General features: G+C 39.9%; 1 protein-coding gene across 1 annotated transcript; it reads right to left on the reverse strand.

Moving 5' to 3' along the window:
• Positions 1–2,027: 2,027 nt before the first annotated feature.
• On the reverse strand, positions 2,028–19,213 carry LOC139734696 (carboxylesterase 5A-like). Its single transcript, XM_071645488.1, has 14 exons — positions 19,073–19,213; positions 15,533–15,712; positions 14,800–14,959; positions 14,491–14,568; positions 13,840–13,942; positions 13,254–13,431; positions 12,310–12,755; positions 11,091–11,276; positions 10,145–10,326; positions 9,320–9,433; positions 7,463–7,473; positions 4,648–4,842; positions 4,095–4,228; positions 2,028–3,588 (listed from the first exon to the last, which is right to left on the reverse strand). The coding sequence occupies exons 1-14, from the start codon at positions 19,211–19,213 to the stop codon at positions 3,501–3,503; spliced, it is 2,196 nt and encodes a 731-aa protein (XP_071501589.1). The 3' UTR covers positions 2,028–3,500.
• Positions 19,214–19,846: the final 633 nt, after the last annotated feature.

Raw genomic sequence — 19,846 nt, forward strand, 5'->3', positions numbered from 1 at the left:
TGTGGGAGGGGGGTGTCCCCCCTCCCACGGGGAGAACTTTTTGCACTTTGATGTTGCAAATGGTGCAATTTGATGCATGTTTTTGCGCGTTTTATCGACGTGAAACAGTCCCACTTGTTTAAAGTAGTAGTATATTTTGATGTATAGATTATTATTGAACAATTTGCCTGTAAAATGGTATCATTTAAATACACTTCTTGTATTCATTCTTTTCACTGAACATCATGAACACGACTGAACCCGAGCGAGCGGAGCGAGCGAGGGGGGAAGGGAGGGTGTGGGAGGGGGGTGTCCCCCCTTCCACGATAAGAACTTTTTGCATTTTGATGTTGTAAATGGTGCAATTTGATGCATGTTTTTGCGCGTTTTATCGACGTGAAACAGTCCCACTTGTTTAAGGTAGCAGTATATTTTGATGTAGATTATTATTGAACAATTTGCCTATAAAATGGTATCATTTAAATAATCTTCTTGTATTAATTCCTTTCACTGAATATCATGAACGCGACTGAACCCGAGCGAGCGGAGCGAGCGAGGGGGGAGGGGAGGGTGTGGGAGGGGGGTGTCCCCCCTTCCACGGTGAGAACTTTTTGCATTTTGATGTTGCAAATGGTGCAATTTGATGCATGTTTTTGCGCGTTTTAACGAGTTGAAACAGTCCCACTTGTTTAAGGTTGCAGTATATTTTAGTGTAGATTATTATTGAACAATTTGCCTATAAAATGGTATCATTTAAATAATCTTCTTGTATTAATTCTTACACTGAATATCATGAACGCTGTCTGCAGTTCAGCAATCAAACAGAAAAAGCATGCACACGAGGGTGTAGATAGGGGCATATCCCCTCCCACACGAAGGTGATTTTGCGTTTTCAGACCTGAAATTCAGCGATCTGGTGCAAATTTTTGGTGCAATACTTTTTCATCGAAGTGTTAAAATCACGGAATTTAGCTCTTATTCCGAATGTGCACCATCTATGTGTATGTATAAAGTCTAGTGAGGTAAAGCTTAGGGGAAGGGGGATTTCGCCCTCCCGCTCGCGGAGCTTTTGCGTTTTTAGAATTGAAATAAAGCGATCTGGGTATAGCCACAGTCTACTTCTATGCATGGCGGAAGGGGGGGGGGGGAGGGGCGGGCGAGCAGGGAGAAGGCGTTAGCGAGTGTTATCTCCACCCTTCCCTTCCGATGGAGCTTTTGCCTTTTTAAGGTTGAAATTGAGATATCTCGTATACGCATATTTGATGGAATCAACATTTGGGAAATCACCAAAAAAACAAAACAAAACAAAAAAACTGATGGGGGGGGGACTGAGGGAGGAAAGGGTCGATTAAAAGGGGAAATTCCCCTTATACATGACGGAACCTTGAGTTTTCGAAATATAAGTAATAAGTGTTGTGCACTCAGAATTATTCATTTTTTGGGGGGTAAATCTAAAAAGTGTACTAAGCTAGGGAAAGAGGCACAGAGGGGGAGGGTTTGGGAGGGGGATACCCCCTCCCAAGCACGAGAGATTTTGCATATTTTGAATTGAAATTCAACGATCTGGTGCACACTTTGAGTGAAATATTCAAAAAATATTTTATTTGATGAAAGGTTGCAAAGGATACCCGCTTCATGTGAATGCATATAGTATACACGCATTTTTTTTTCCGCCTCCCAAATCCCCGGTCCAAATCTTAGGGGGGGGGGGGGCGACCGCCCCCATCGCCCCCCCCCCCCCCCTGGCTACGCCAGTGAAACTGTGGGTCGCGAGGACTTTGTTACAACAGGAGTCTACTGTAAATGTAGAAGCCTTTTTTCAGTACAGACAAATACCAGGATCAACCTGAAATACTGGCATGGATTACTATTGCATCCAATTCATGGTGACAATGTCGCATCTGACTTAAAGAATACAGTATTATCCTTTAAACCTGATGGAAACACAAAATTTTAGCAAAGATAGCACAGCATTGCACTAAACTCAGTACGCCATTAGCGGAATACATTCGGGATGCGGTGAGGCCGCATTTCTTCTTACCCCACAGAATCATTGTCTCGAGAAAAAGGAATTCCACATCAGCTTAAAAGTGGACCCTGTTCATCACGTGCAGAAGGGACAAACTCCAGATGAAATGAGCAAAAATTTATTTCAAACATGCAAACCACGATGCACATACGCAACACCACATAACAAGAGGAATCACTAACAACGAGCAAAAATTTCATTGAACAAACGATCCAAATTTGCAAAGTTCACTTGGATGTCCGACTCTGTACCTCCTTCAAAAACATGATGGCAATTGATCATTTCAAACTTCTGCTTTCATAGCTTCACTTCAAATCAGTAGTGTCAGTCTCAATATGTAAATTTTTCTGCAACACCTATCGCTGCCTCACATCTGTGTCTCCACTACACCAGTCTGCCAAGAGGTTTTGTACCCATGAAACCCTGTATCCAGACTGTGTCTGCCATGCCACATGCTAGCTGTTCTCTCACTTGACCTGTGGCCCGTTGCATAAAACTTACCGTTGAATTTCAATGGTAACTACCGTCAAAATTAGTCGTCACAGCCAATCAGCATCAAGGATTATAAAATTTACCGCTAATTTGAAGACTTACCGCTAGAAAGGAGCGGTAAGTCCAACGGTAAGGGTTTTCTGCAACAGGGCACTGGTCTCAACTTCAAAAGCCAGGATATGCGCAGTGTTGCTCACTTCAGAAGTTACTTTGAAAATTGCTTTCGCTTTATCAAACGGGTCTACAAAGATGCATGTATGCTTAACTCTGTGTCACATTTGCTTGCCAAACTTAGTCAACAGCTTGCCAACTTCACATATTTTGTTCAGACACCTATCTTAATACTGCAAAACGAGGAATGTTCACGTGCATTTCAATTTCAAGAAATTCGCGAGAGCCAGGATTCGCGAAATTAAAATGCATGAAAGTTCTCGTCTACACTACATGTATTGTATGTTAGAGGCAACTCGCAAATATTTCATGCAACGAAAATGGCCGTCGGCTCCAATTCGCGAAAATTTCATGCCGCGAAAATATTGCGTTTTACAGTCTGTATGCCACAGTATATTGAAAGCATCAATCTTGACATTTCCTGTACAATTTTGCAGCACTACATTTCTAGCATTTAACGATTCTATAATGAGACACATGTAATTTTGAAAAACAACGTTTTCAAAAGCGCTGATGCATCACGGTCCCAGAACAATGTGGCTAACAGGGGGCTTACACTATGGCATACAAAAAATTAAAATGCAATGACTACACTATACTGCAGGAGACAATTGGCATAAAGAGATCTGATATCAACAAATACCTGACACAACAAGCTCAATTTCTTTGGTCCCATGCAACAAAGCCTATTGTTTTTTGTTCTCTATCAAAATGCCCGATATATTGAACAAACTTTTTCTGGCTAAGCGAATCTCTTTGTAACTCAGTTTCCACTCTTTCCCACTTGCGATGCTTCATTTCATTGATAAAGTGTTTAAACTCCTGCCTCCTAGCGATGTCTAGTCCGTTTGCTCCTCGGTGTGGACGGCGCTTCAGATGGCCTCCTCTTGCTTCCCTGGGCAGCCTGCTCCACCAACCTGTCAAAGTGAAATGAGACACAGCATTTTCGAAAACCGTTTTTTTTCCCACCTTTTTTTTTTTTTTTTTTTTTTTTTTTTGGGGGGGGGGGGTATTCAAGAACAGATAAAGTTTAGTGTAGTCACAAAAACAAAATCACTATCATGATCTGCATCGAGATGCAAAAGTCAGTCTGCGTTTACGCTTTTCTTCCTATCTGGGAAATATCTTACAATGTCACAAAGTAACTTGGCGAACCAGGGTCACAGTTTACAGGCATGTGCAGTTTGGAGGTACGAAGCGCTTAATGTGCTTTTTCTCCATGAGAGGACAGTGGCAAATAAGATTGATTTTCACATCATGATGCAAAACCGACAACTTTTGTGCATGAATGGGTCTATATGCCAAGCATACAACTGTAATTATATACTTTGATTGTACAATCATCTTTTTTTTTCTTGATTTAAAAAGAAAAACAACAACTAATAACTTTAAGACAAAGACAAAAATAAAAGGGCTGACATACTTCTGAATAATGGGCTTGGCCTCATTGATGATGTAATTCTCAGGGTCAGGACTTGGGTCATGGACCAGGAAGTCTGCAATGTACTCCGGCTTGAGACAGAGAACTCCAGACTGCACCAGGTCCTCCAGAGCAACCTGAAAATTAAACATTTGAAATTTTTTGAGACGTATTAACAAATATAGCAAGGATTAAATTCATAATAACAAAATAGAAACTCGCCGAGTTAATTCAATATTGGGTGAGATTTAAACCATGACATACATGTATATACTCCTAGTTTTGATTCTTTTGTTTTCAAAGTCCTCTCAACAGGTAAATGATGTCCATAATACTCTTACTGACTGCACAACACAGATACTTGGAGCATTTCCAATAATGAAAACTGAAACAAATTCTTCCTCTCCATATGACTACATGTAACATAATTGCTGTGTACTTTAAACATGCTCGAATAGAACATTGACTTGCAGTTGAAAAGAAGGTAAATGGGGAGGTAAATGTAAAAATACTGCAAAGAACTCGATGGACACTGCCAGAGTCAACGTTGTCTTACCGTGCTCGCATCGGCCTTGACCTTGTGCAGGTCAAAGAAGGCGTGGTTGGCATCGCGGTGGGCGGAGAAGGGGGGTCGGACGGCCAGCACCTTGGCCCCACCCGCCTCCAGCAGGCGCTTGAAGCACATCTCCTTGCTCTTCTCCACCAGGAGGAGTACCTTCCAGCCGTCAAAGGCGCCCTCGTGGCATCCCGCCTAAAGGAAGGGGAGCATTACACTAGCGATTGTTATATTCCACATACTAAGAATCTTGCTATAGGATTGATCAAGAGCTGATCAAGTGATAAAGCGTAGTTTTGCCCATCACATCACCCGAGAAGAACTAGGTCACTTGATAGTACACAGTGCAACGCACTTTCCCTTCAGTGTCGCGCGGTGCACGCAGCAAATGCATTGTTTTGTCATCTATAAAGACAGCTGTTTGTTTTGCTGATCTCTGGCAGTCCATACAATCTTAATGCGAGATGAGTACGCGCGAAATAAAAGTGTGTTGCACTGTGGACTATCATTTAAGAATCATTTTGAATTCGTATCTACATAAATAAAAAAAATCAAGTTTAATTTGAGAAGTATTATGCTGTTCGCAGAAGCAAATGCCGTAAAACAACTTGTCATCTTGATTTCTTGTCCTAAGCATGTCGACTTGCAGAGTTCCAACAACTCGTCAACTTGTCTTCTTGTCCACAAGTCGACTTGTTAAGTTCCATCAACTCATCAATTTGTCTTCTTGTCCAAAACAAGTCGACTTGTCGAGTTCCAACAACTCATTATCTTGTCTTCTTGTTCTAAACAAGTCGACTTGCCGAGGTTCAACAAGTTGTCATCTTGACTTCTTGTCCCAAGCAAGTCGACATTCCGAGTTTCAACAACTTGTCATCTTGACTTCTTGTCCCAAGCAAGTCGACATTCTGAGTTTCAAAATCTCGTTATCATGTCTTCTTCTCCCAAACAAGTCAACTTACCGAGTTTCAACAACTCGTTATCATGTCTTTTTGTCCCAAACAAGTCGACTTGCCGAGTTTCAACAACTTGTCATCTTGATTTCTTGTCCCAAGCAAGTCGATATTCCGAGTTTCAAAAACTCGTTATCATGTCTTCTTGTCCCAAACAAGTTGACTTACCGAGTTTCAACAACTCGTTATCATGTCTTTTTGTCCCAAACAAGTCGACTTTCCGAGCTCCAAGAACTCGTCATCTTGTATTTTTGTCCAAGGCAACTCGACTTGCCGAGTTTCGACAGCTCATCATCTCGTCTTCTCGTCCAATACAAATCGACTCAACAACTCGGCTTCTTGTCTTCTTGACCTAAACAAGTCGACTTGCCGAGTTCCAATAACTCGGCTTCTCGGTATTTAACCTGTCTTCTCGTCTTCTTATCTCGTCATCTGGTTGGCACTTTTAAGCTTCCGTAGTTGTCCGATTTTCCTCAAACTCTCAATGATGTGTTCTAGTAATATTGCTGCATTCACTCAATCCACATGTCTATGAAGGTGAAATTGTCCTTTAACCCTAGCTTCATATCCTCTGAATTCTATGCTACCCAAGAAGTCGCAACGCATACTGGCTTTCAGCCAGAAATGATAAAGGCAGTGAGACTTGTGTGATTTAACGTTTTGACATCACGTGCCCAAGCGATCAATCATGTCTGTGAAAATATAACACGTCCTACATAATATTCGTCCTTGACAAGCTTTGGGACAGGTGTCAAGCGTGGCAGTTGACGTTAATTCTGAATGCGTTGTTGAGATTTGCGTCCCGTCATTACATTTTTCGTTGTATTATCTGTTTTGTTTTCGATTGTTGTCCGTTTTAGTTGCTCCTACCCCCCCCCCAAAAAAAAAAAAAAGTAATAGACTGAAATTGGCTCAGCCCATATTGTCTGCCCATGTTTGAGTATATAGACTTAGCTTGTTATCACGAGTCATCGAAATATCCCTTAACTAGACAATTGCCCATGATTTATATAGATATTGAAGTCGAAAAGGTTCATCATTGCGATGTCAACGCCACTATACATATCATTTGTTCATTTCCAAGCAATGACAGTTTTGTCACTTGCTTCCATTATTTTGTTAAAAGCATTATTTACCATATGCAAATGAAACAAAAACCCGATATAGCACTTCAAAATGATTCTAAAATGCGATTTAGGGATAGAAACAACCATTGTACAAATGTTAATCAGTATACTAGTAATCAATGATAAGTATTGTTAAATATACAAAATGTGAACAATAGTTACAATAAACTTGTTTCTTAAACCGTCTACCCTTGTGATTCAGTGCGGGATATTCCATTATATTTAAAGGTCATGCAGGTGTGAGCCATATAGGGATCACACATGTAAATAAGATGGAATGTCCCTGACAGCTTCACAAAATCATACCAAAGATACTAACATAAATGAAGAAAAAATGAATTAAAAATCATAAATGCAGTTCGGAAAAAAAAACCCAGAAAAGCTGCAGATATTGAGTATGAATTCTTCTACAAACTGCATTTTGGTTGGAATATGAAAGCTTTTCTCATGGAATTCGGAAGGGACTATATTTTGATTGGGTGCATGTACAGAAAAATAGGTGTTTTTTTTTTAATTATTATCATATTTAAGTGAAAAGAACTTGTAGTCTTGCTTTGCGAACCCTTGGACAGAGTTTGAGCTAAAGAAACCCCTTTGGAAATGTGATGGATGAAAGGGTATAATTATCTCACTTATCCAGCTCAGTGAAGATGAAACACCTCATTTCTCCCAGCTACTTTACATAATCTTTTGAATTCTGAATTTTAACACACGTCTCTATGGGGAAATATTTACCCCTGTGAACCCTACGGAGTAAGCATGTAATGCACACAAGTCAATGGGAAGTATTCTGATTCATCCCATACAAGCTCTGCTGGTTTATGGTGATCTATTCTGTAAAATCCCTCCCCTATCCCCCTAACTCTGCTTAAATACACTTTGTTTTCTTACTATGTTCTTGTGGTACTAGATCTTAGTACAGAGTAGTTGAATTCATGAATGATAAAGTAGTCTTATCACACAACTTTGAATGCTTGTGGTATTCTAACGTTTTCTTTGTTTTGACTACCACTGAAACAGTTCAAAATACATAAGGTTAATCTCTTTGATAAATCAAAGTCTTTTACAGTACTTTGTAGACAATAAGGTGATGATGATACCCCCTTATGCAAGGATAGTTGCCTGTAACTATATCTATTCATCGTATGTAGAACTAATCAACATTCCCAGATTTATTTTTTGAAGAAAAAAACAACAACAATGTGCATCATTTTTAAAAGTGTCCCTTTCGAAGAGCTTTACAACCCTTCAATGTACTCATTGTAGGGGCAAATATCATCAAAAATACATTTATGATTAAAAAAAACAACAATTAAGAAATATGACCTCTACTATGGAGTCCCTTCATAGAGGGACTAGTCACTCATTTGAAATAGCGCCATCTACTGCGACATGATTCCTCTGATTGACAAGCTAGATGACGACAGCGCTCTCGGGCATTCATCCCAAAAAGGAACTGTGTAATGTAATTCTTATCATGTGCATCAAATAGCGCGATCGATGAATGTCATATCCAGAAATTGATGATACCGAGGATATGAAGCCTATTATGCCACAACCTACTATTATTCTTAAAACACCTCAAGTGATGCTGTTTTTCGTCATAACTTTGGAAATCACGCCGATGATATCGTATGTTTTTACAACTCCTTTAGCTTCACCATTTCTTTCTCCTCTTAGCGACTTCCTGACCCCTTTTGGGCTCTCCACTTTTTTTTCTCAGCCTAAAGATTCTCGAAAGAAGTAGTCTATTTCACGTCATTTTGTCATTTTGTAATCATTGTAATCTTTAATTGTTGGTAATGTATCAACATTACCACATACTATAGTGTGAGCACATAATATTCATAAGCATGTATAATCATCGACATTATTTCGTACTATTCATGAGTTTTACTCTATGTAATGAGTAATGCATCTGTTATTATAGAGAAACGTATTGGATCTTCCTTACCATTCAATCGCTTTGTATTTCAAAACCACTGCACTGGTAGTATGGTTTGTTTATCGTTCAGGGAGTAGAACCTCGTCGTCATTTAAAGGCATAATTTAACATTTGCACATGAAACAAAAACCCAGCATTAGTGCTTCAAAATATTTCTAAAATGTGAGTTAGGGATAGAAACGACGAATGTAAAAATTGTAACTAGTATAATCGAAGTTATATATATATTGTTAAATATGCAAAATGTGAACAGTAGTTGTAATAAAATTGTTTCCAGACTAAACCGTCTACAGTTATGGTTTAATGAGAAAATAGTGATATCTCCTTATATTTTAGGCTTTATTGCAAAAGTTTCACATGATAGGATGTTTTGTGATACATCTGACCGACACATATGCATCAAATGTGATACCTTGAACATTTTTAAATCACTGCGCCCAAAGGTAAGCAAGAGCTTAAAGCTGAAAGTAATTTTACAACCCACAAGTGCTTACCCGATGGAATCATGATAACTGAATTAAGGTGAAAATGAATAACGACAACAAGAACCCCCAGTTTTTTGGTAAGTTCTAATCCCAAACCGTGATATGAGAAGACAATCGGTCATAAACCTACAAACAGCTCCATATTAAAAGACTGCTAGTCACTCGTGCACGACGTCAGTTCATTGAAGACGGCTCGCCACTCATTCAAGGCACCCTGCCACTCCTGGAAACTTTCCCGCCATTCTTCCGTATCGCCGGTTGTGCCAGTCTGGCTCCCTGATAAATACATAAAAGTTACAATAGCCATCTCGATTATGATATCATAGCGAATTGGTTTGGATGTATATAGAAACAGCTGTGGATAAAACCATCAATCACGGAGTCACTGGTTCGAATCCCCTATAGCTGCAGCGGTTTTGCCCCTGGGAAAGAAAATTAATCCTAATTTTTTGGCTTCTTTTTTTTTTCTGGTAAAAATGACGAATAACATAACGATCATTTCCCAGGATGCGATTCTTAATTTCAATTTTTACTTGACTACCTGGGTGATCAAGTATTCTGTTAACAGAAAAAAGACTTTGGCAAAGGCTTTGTCAGTCATTTTGATGATAAAGGCTACTGCAAAGTGACAATTTAACTTCATGGTATATCATGTAGATTATGTCCAACTTCCGTATCTTTCCTGATATTTCTTTTGCTCGATTGTTGGCTTGGCTATATATAGATATATATGTATATCTTTAAAGATGTCTTAATTTTACTTTTCTCTTAAAAGCATTAGATTTAACTTCATTTTGGAACCCGAATATGACTATGAATTCGTTACCTGCAGTACTACATCACTTCATTATGAAACTCAATGGTTTTGGGAGACCTACTCTAGGTTAATGAGCCCAGCGAGAAACGGAAGTGAAATGATCCTTGGTATCCCCTTGTTGTTCTGACTGTCTTTGCCATACCTTTGATGTGAAAATAAAATGTGCTTACCGAGAAGCGCCCTCAAGCGAGGGATGTAGTTGTTCCAGAAAGCAATCCCTCTCGCCCTGACGGCTCTCCGGATGGTCAGATTGAGAGATAAATCCATGTACTTCAGCTCGGGGACTGTGAATTGCGGCCAGGTCGGCAGACTCGGGTCGGCCGTGGTATTCTCGCTCGGAGGCGTCGGATTCCTGCGACATGTGCGATAAGACGACAAAACGATAGTAAAGACGACAGTTACAACAGTAGTATTGGTAATACAGTTTGTAGCAGCAGTTTTGTGGTAGTAGTAGCAGTAGTAATAGTAGTAGTAGCTGTAGTAGTATTTTATAGTAACAATACTCATGCAAATGATAATGAGAAAGATAATAATGTTAACTCCTAATAATACGAAGAACATTGATTCATATATTTCTATAATAACGCGAAGATTTGTACAAAAGTTAGTGGTAAACTTGTGGCTGACGATAATGTCTCACCTCATCTAATCTGCAACTGTTCAAAAGATCGCGAAATTTTAAATGTGAAGTAGGACCACTCCACCGGGTTTGACACTTTGTTCTTTGAATGTTCTTTGAATGAATAAAGCAGGATCTTTTACTTGCACGAGTTGTAAGTCATTCTTAAACAGCACCTCCATTTTGATGTTCTTTCCGAGAGACAGAGCGTTTTGCCAATTAACTAGAGGGGACGGTATGATTACACTGCGTTGTACATAATGCTGTATTTTACTTTTATGTTATGCTTTCTTTCTTTTTTCGGATTTATGCGCTTAGAAACGTCAGTATTAAGCGCTATATAAATGTTATTCATTATCATTATCATTACACACAGCACTGCTTAGGTATGTAGACATTGGTATCAAACCTGAACCTGTTGGATTGGGAGGCTGACGTGCTACAGATTAAGCCATGTCATTTTCGACGTAATCATGCTACTACTCTATATTACTCACCCTGTTTTAGCGAAATTTGTCCACATCCTCATCATTTGGGCGGACAGTGCCTTTTCCTCGTCGGTGAGCTCTCGTTTAAATTTTAGGATGTCTTTATCGAACGACCAACCGAACACGAACTGAAACTCTTCCGTGTGTCCTGCCCTCAGCCACGAGGGATTGACTGGTCCGACCCGATAAAAAGAGCTGAGCAAGCGGGAAATAAAAAGGACGAAATTTATTATTACATCATAGAAGAAAAACGACCACGTTCGATGTCTGTTAAACATGCTTGAACTCGAAACCTTGTATCCGCCACCTTAAAGAACAATGTAAGAAATGCAAGGGAAATAAGTCCCTGAAAATGAGCCAAGTGAATAGAGTGACAATCCCGACAGGGTGCCGGAGGTTACCGTGAGGGTGTTGAGGAGCTACCGGGATATACCGAGAACATGCCGAGGACACGACGAGGACACGGTTAGGAGGTGTAGAGAAAGTGCCGATTAGGAACCGGGAAGTCACTGAAGAGGCACCGAGGAGATGCCGACGACGTGCCGGGGGATTCCGAGAAGTGCCGAGGACATGGCCAGGAGGTGTCGAGAAAGTAATGAGGAGCCGGGGAGACACTAAAGAGGCACCGAGGAGATGCCGATGGTGTGCCGGGGGATTCCGAGAAGTGCCGAGGACATAGCTAGGATGTGTCGAGAACGTGACGACGAGCCGAGTGCCGAGGGGAGACTACAGAAGCACCGTAGAGGTCTCCTACATGCGTGGAAGTGGCATCGAGCTCTACATAATTTGTAATATACTCGGACTAACTCATGCTCGGAATCATCGTGACGCATCCGTGGCGAAGGGAGGGCAATCTCAATTGATTCAAGATTATTGGCTTCGGAAACCGTTCGACCCGGATAGGGTTGGTACAAAAGTCCTTTCTGCTCCGAAGACAAATGTTGTTTGAAATGAAAATCTGATATGTTAGCAGAGAGAATTTTTAGTCTAAATCGCACACACGTTTAGAACGTTTGATACAGCTTACAGTAGGCCTTATTATTTAGTTTGTTACATCTTCTCTGTTGTGGGAGCGGCGTAAAAGAATAGTATAGTTGATGCTTAATGAATGCAAGTACACTGTACAAATGCTTAAACAAGTTCATTGATCAATGTTGAAAGCACATCACATAACAAAGCTAAATACGATATGAAAACGTATTTATGGTCACAATGCACATCCACTAACCTGCTGGGAGTATGCGTAAACATGTACTCGTACACATCGTCAACATCGCTTGTGACGTAATGTCTCAAGGTGGAGTCACTCCCGCTTCGCCAGATGTAGTCTCCGTAATAGTCCGCGTATCCGTCGGAATAGTCCGCATCCGGGTAGTCGGCGTGACGCCAGTCGACGTACTCCTGAAAGACGGAGTCCGCGATGAGTTCTTGTCGGTCCGATCCGAGGAGGGTTGCCGCCACCATGGTCTCGAAGGTGGACCGGTCGATGTGGGGGCCTGTCTCGCTCTCGGTGTACTCCGGATAGAAACCCCGTATGCTGCTCGTGCCCTCCTGGGCGTTAAAGCCAATCATAACGCCCTGTGGTTGATTTCCTTCTCCCCGTGACATTAAATTCGCTGGAGTGTCCGTAAGAAAGGCCCCATCCACCCGAATAAAGTACCCAGCAGTGTAGGCCTACAGAGAACACAAAGAATAAGACGTGTCATTAACAACTCTAATATATGTATATATATATGTCATATAGTTGTAATGAAACTTATTATCTTCCGTAGATATGAGATTAAGGAGTTAATAATACCAGCTCAAATCGCGACCGCATGTAGTCAGATCACACCATAGAGATACTGATTTATCGATGGACTTTCTCCACACACTCCCTAGTAGCGACAAGAACCGCCCAGCAAAGTTTTTTTTTTTTTTTTGGCGGCTTATTTTGTCAACAACTAATGTTTACTATATGTATGACTCCAACAATGTATGTATATATATCATGTACATAATATGTTCATGTGCAATGATAATACAGGAATCAATAAATCAAATCAAATCAAATCAAAGTTATGATTTATCACATCGTGTGGTTTTTTGTTTCTTATCTCACTCTACTATCAAGATGGTTAGCCACTCTCGAAATAAACAAAAGAATATCAAGATAAAAGTTGAGTTGCCAACCATATCCTGAATCTCAAGGAGTCTGATCTCGTCGACGGTTCTGAGGCAGGTAACCATGGCAACTGTATCATCTTCAGGACACTCTGCGACCGATGCGAGAGTTCTGGCTTCCTTGCGATCAGTTTCCAGGTCATTACGGAAGTATCTTGGAGACAAAGCGCTACCGCTCTGCAATTGAAAAGATAATGGGGCGTTAATAAGCTTCATCTATTCTGACGTCATACTCAAGAAGAAGTCTTTAAACTCCAAACCATTTTCCAGTCAGTTTGGTACACAAAGAAGGCGGCGACATGGCTGATTTATCCGATTTGACAACAACAGTTTTATAATCTAAAGATATGCATCGTGCAATGTGCAGAGTCGGTGAGCTATTAAAGTTACACCATTGCAATATGAGAGAAGATCGTGGTATATCCCCCCCCCAAAAAAAAAAAAAAAAAAAAGATAATGGAAGGTGAAAATGTCTGAGACATGTTAAGTGTCCGACGCCGAACCAAACCACACCCAAAATGCTCCCCTATCACAAAAAATGTGAAAAGCTATCGAAAATGACGGTTAATGAGAATCGAGTCACTTGTTGTGGAGTCTAAAGAGGCCGTGAGCCAGGGGTGACAGAAGCAGGAACCCCACGCTACCCGCACCTGCACTCTGGCCGAAGACTGTCACACGGTCCTTGTCACCACCGAAGGCTGTCATGAAAAAAGAAGAAGAAAAAGAAGAAGAGGTGGAGGGGGAAAAAGAAGACAAAGAAGAAGAAGAAGAGGAAATAATACACATGTACTCTGGTCGTCTCCAGCGCATCTGAGATGAAACACAATAAACATGATGCATGATTTTTGCAACATGTTACATGGATCGCATCTGCAGGAAAGGGAAACGTGCCCTGATCGACATGGCTCGTTTCGCATTTCATTTTGCACGACAGATGCTGAATGTTCACCTTGCAAGTTTTTACCTCAATGGTGTCATTCAATTAAACAATCTGCCACTTTGAAAACGCGTATCATCTTTTTTAGTACCATACGCAGTTCTAATAAAACAAAGTTTTATTTTGGCGGAACATGTAATTTAATAACCATCACTTATGTTATCATCCAAGTTGAAGAAGTAGAAGTATGAAACATATTCATCATTATACTGGCATAATTTGTATCATTATACGATCAAATCTCCTGGTTGCTTCAATACGTGACTGAACTTCAACTTTGCAACATTTCTAGTCAAGGAAGCCACTTACCGTGAATGTTATCATGAACCCACTGCAGCGCTGCGATCTGATCCAACATGGCGTAGTTCCCGGGGGCTGCGTCATCGCCTTTATACATGGAATAAAATAAAAATGTTGGTAATATACTGTGAAGATAATTATGACTACCGACAAAAAACAAACAAACAAACAAACACGACTGTACCGAAAATACCATCACAGGATACTTCCACTTACTGAACTTACAATGTTTTTAATTAATGCACTCTCACTTTCTGTAAGTAATGACCTAATTACCGATAATCACCATCCCTGATAATCTTAACGAATGATTTGCACCTGTAGTGAAGACTCCGAATACGCCGACGCGATATCCAACGGTTACCACGATGACGTCAGAGCTAGCCGCCAATGAGGTTCCAGAGATTTTGGCGTTTGAAGCCCCGCCAAATTTGAAGGCGCCTCCCGGGATGTAAACCATTACATCGGCATTTGTCGGCTGCAAAAAGACAATTCGTGACCCCAACATAGGGGAGACAGTAAGAAACAAATGAGATGAAATCACCATAAAATAAAAAAGTTAAGTACCATAATATTATTTCCAAAGACAAGAATACGTCACCTGCTGTAATGTTGCATACAAAACAGCTGCTATAGATAACTACCCATATTTTAGAATTTTACTTATATTTTCGTATCAATTATGTATATTTTCCCAATCAACTTGTACATAATCTCATAATCTTCTGTTTACTAGAGTATATAGAATAAGAAAATGCATTCTAAATCCATGTTTTTGTGAAATGCGTATCAAATTCTATAACTTGCCAGCTTATTAAGAGAATACTTGGATTGTTGATTATAGAATAAACGTTATAATACTGATTTAAACTAATTCTATAATAAGTGAATTTGATGTTGATGGCATATTTGTTAATTGGGAGAAATAATAATGTCAATTATTACATTGACTACAAGTTGTAATGCAGTATAGTGACTGCATCGTTGATCCAAGGAAAATAAACTGATGTAAATAAGATGAAAGCGATGACATGATGAGATCAAGGCAAACCTGAGGATTTGGCGCGAACACGTTGAGGTACAGACAATCTTCGCTAGCTGGAGCTTGGGTTGGGTCGGTCACGAAATGCGAGCAGGAATCGCGATAGTACGTGGCGTTCCAGTCGCCACCCCAGGGTGTCTTGGCGACCGGGGCTGCAAATCGGGTCGGCGGATCGGAGAATGGAACGCCCTGAATCAGGAAAACATTCTCATTTAGGGTTCTCACACAACTATTCTCAAGCAGCAGAGGTTCATCTCAAGCAGCAGAGGTTCATAGCGTCTTACAATCTAATGATGTCGAAAGGTAAAAGCCAGTTTTAGGCCCTAGTTGAAAATGAAGTTTGGTCGAGGTCCCCCGTATAGTTTTCATGTGTGTATGCAGACACCCGCGATACGATGTGCTCTCAGTGAAAATATGTTTACATGAGCATGAGTTTCAGTATCATATTCAATAATATATGCCCGTAGTGAAACACATATGATATAAACACTGATAGTTTAAGAGAAAGTCTACTATACGATGAAAAGTATAAGATATGCGTGGTAACGACTGGACATCCTCATAAGCGCTTGCCGAATAGTTTATAAAATCAACTGGGAATGTCTTGCCAAGATGGAATGGAACGTGATACTTAGAAGGCGAAAGTTTAACCCTAAAAAGGCCGGGGGTGGGGGGGGGGGGGTTGAATCAACCCCCCCCCCCCCAACATTTTTCGCGACTACTCCGCCGCGCGAAATTTTTTGACCGCGCCGTTCACTGACTTTTTACTTTCAAGTCTCGTGCATCTTTTGACACCATTTTCGCCAAAATCGCGCATACCGTTACGACGCTGCCGAATTTTTATACATGCCTGTCAGACCGAAAATGGCTCAAAGACGTGATTTTTGTGTATAAAGTCTATGCAAATGGAGTTTTCTCTTCTTATTCATAAAGATATGATTATTTTCACTTTCATAGGCTGAAACTAATTAATTTTAGCATAATCATGCTTGAAATAGGTTCTGTCATAAATTTTGCGAAAAAAAATGATAAAACAAAAGGTCGAAAAAACATAGAAATACATAAGAAATTCATAAAACAATAAAATATATAAGAAATTGATTTTGATACCAGATTTTTTTTCAAGCACATTGTTAGGAATGCTACAAAGAATGTTATCACCAAAAATTAGGATTCTAGGAGCTTTAATTTCTGATTTAGAGCAAAAAAGTATGATTCTATGCATATATTAGCATAATTAACCATTGTGACAAAAATTTCCATTTCCTTTTGTATAGTTTGGTAGATTACGCCACAGGTAATGTATGTGCCAGTTTTCATGGTGATTGCGCGAGTGACGGCCGAGATCTCGGGGGGGGGGGGGGGGGGGTTTGAATCAACCCCTAGCTCCCCGGCCACAGAACACCAAAAAAAGCCCAGCCTGGTTAGGGTTAAGTTGTTCTGCATCCACTTAAGAAAAAAAAAATCTCATTAACAGTGACCCAAAGAGGAATCGTTGTATCTTAAGCCCCATTGAACGGCCCCATTATAGTTTGAAGATTTGTACTGTAAGGTGGAGAGAACAACTTTTTTTCCTGTACTGTAGATACTGAAATATATTGTTAATTGTTAGTTTTTAGTGGACCTCTCACTTCTCTTTTTTCCCTCTAAACATAACTTAGTATTTTGCTGACATGTATGTCTCTTTCTTTTTGCTAATTTTCGTTTCACACATTTTAATGTACTTGTAAATATTGATATGATTCCTGATGTATTCTGAGTTATGTTTTGTTGGAAGAAAAATGAGAGTGAAAATGAATAAATGAATGAATGAATGAATAAGTTAATCCGTGATATCATCACACGTACAGAAATACAATCTAGCCATAGGTAATGCTTCACGTGAATAAGGTTTCCTACCCTTTCCTGTTATGAACAGCATATATATATATATATATATGTGTGTGTGTGTGTGTATATGTGTGTATATATATATATATATATATATATATACATGTACGTATATACTCGTATATACAATATAGGTCAAATAGTCTTGACAGGAAGACCTAGCAGACGGTGCAGTCATTCCAATGTCTCCTCCTTCCTGTCACGACTATATACCAAATGCAGTAACCATCACGTACGTGGTCAAGGCAATTTCACGTTAATATATATACCGTATGTCCCCCCCCAAAAAAAAAAAAATAAAAAAAAAGAAATAAAATAAAAAAATACAACGGGAGCTCCGCAATGATATCTTTAAAAATAATGAATCAGTCTAAATATAATTTCAGGGTATGAAGCCATAACTCATATCCCACATCCTACAGAACAGAAAACCCCATTCGATTTGCTTCAGTGGTCAAAGAGAAATGAGGAATTTTTGTAGAGGATGTCAGGAATCTCTTCTCTCCAAGTTTTATCTATCATATCCACACACAAGAGCATCGAAGCGCTAAACTTGGAAGAATCAGACTCATGACATGCTTTACAACAATCCACATTTCTCTGTGACCGCTTAACCATATTGAATAGGGTCTTCTGCAAAATAGAGCTAAGATGTTATATTTTAAGACCTTGAAGTAGCATTTAGACAGTTTAATCATATTGGGTGTTATCAATGGGAAAATCTTATTGTATTTTTTTGGGACATACTGTATATATATATATATATATATATATACATATATATATATATATATACATATATATATATATATATACATATATATATATATATATATACTTATAATTATATACATTATATTATGAGAGACAGACAGAGAGATGGGGAGGGAGCGAGAGAAACGCGTGTAACAATTAAGTGTGAAGGCACTATATTTTCACTAGAAAGATTCTTCTTACTCGTCTTTTTTAAGGTGTGGGGGGGGGGGTCCCTTCTTCAGAAGTGTAGAAACTTCTGAAGAAGGGATCCCCTCTTGAGAAACCCGTCCAAATCAGTTCGTTTGCTGCTGCAATGGATGGTTCCTGTGAGCTTCTGTACCTACAGGACAGGTCCTATCGACCTGCAGGGAGTTGTCGGGAAACCTTTTCAGTCTCGAAACTTGCAAGTGAGGTTTTAGTTTCAGAACCCCAAAAGAGTCTCTGACATTATGTTTACATCGAGTGTTTGAGTGTGATTTGGAGACAATGAGTGTGGTTTAGAGACAGAGGTAAATAAGACAGTGTGTGTCAATTCAGTGTGCAATGGAGTCTATAATGATTATACACACGTAGACTTGTTGCATATGAAAATGTGTACTCTGCATGATTTAAAGGACCCAATGTACGATGTTCATCAACCTTGCATTACACATCCCAATGCTTCAGATTCCAGAGTTCTACTTACCTTGTATTTATATTCAAGACCACTACTACTATTGACCGGCTCACGTATAGTCATATAGGATCTACAAGGGTTGTCCAGGTACTCACGCTGTTTAAGTTAAGTTGTAAACTTTATCGCATGGGGGATAAGGTGGTGAGAAATGCGCAAATATCCCTGCCTTTTTCCCCCACGAACATTGTTCAACGTTATCATTTCATACGTAACAATCTTAAACTTACCAGATACACATCGACCTTAGTGTTGACCCCAATAAACTGATCCTCTACGAAGTCGACGGTTTTCCCAACCAGCCTTCCTCCGGCGACATCAACGTGGGGATCGGGGTCCTGGGCGAGACTTGCTCCGATGAGAAGCCGCATAGCAGCCACCGCATTCCAAACGCTCGTGGATTTCTATCGGCCATAGTTGGTCTTACCCGTTGCACTGAATTGTCCAACTGGGATTACAATGAAATTCATAGGCTCGGAGGCTTAAGAAGTGTGTTTGTGGTGTAGGGCCTAGCTTGGCATGTTGTATTTGCACAGGAGTGAAGGCCGAAAAGAATAAGGACGACCGTCCCCTTTTTCTGGTATGCTATGCTCTCGCTTTGTTGAAAAAGGGAGAGAATCATTACACATGCAGACGTTAATTGTTTGTGCCCTCCACAGTCACAGCGCATACTTACATGACAGTGCATTTATTTCAATTGAATGACTGAACCACCCATCACCTCACTATAAATTGTATTAACATTGACAGGCAATGTTGACTTATATTGATACTTCCAAATATGTATGCATAGTTACCATAAACCGTACGTCAAAAATGTTGAACTTTGCTGAAACGAAGTCCATCAGACATAGCGGCCAAAACAGTCATTATCTTGTTTGGCACATAAAATTCTCCAACAATATTGTCCAAAGCCCCCGTTGTGTACGAAAATCTAATGTGTCTATATTCAGGGTGAATTATAGATGGTAGGAACTCCCACAATAGCCAATGAACTTGTGCAT

This window comes from Diadema antillarum, unplaced genomic scaffold, assembly GCF_040938485.1.
Source record: "Diadema antillarum isolate AM-2024a unplaced genomic scaffold, OU_Dant_1.0 seq00000541_RagTag, whole genome shotgun sequence".
Classification (NCBI taxonomy): Eukaryota; Metazoa; Echinodermata; class Echinoidea; order Diadematoida; family Diadematidae; genus Diadema; species Diadema antillarum.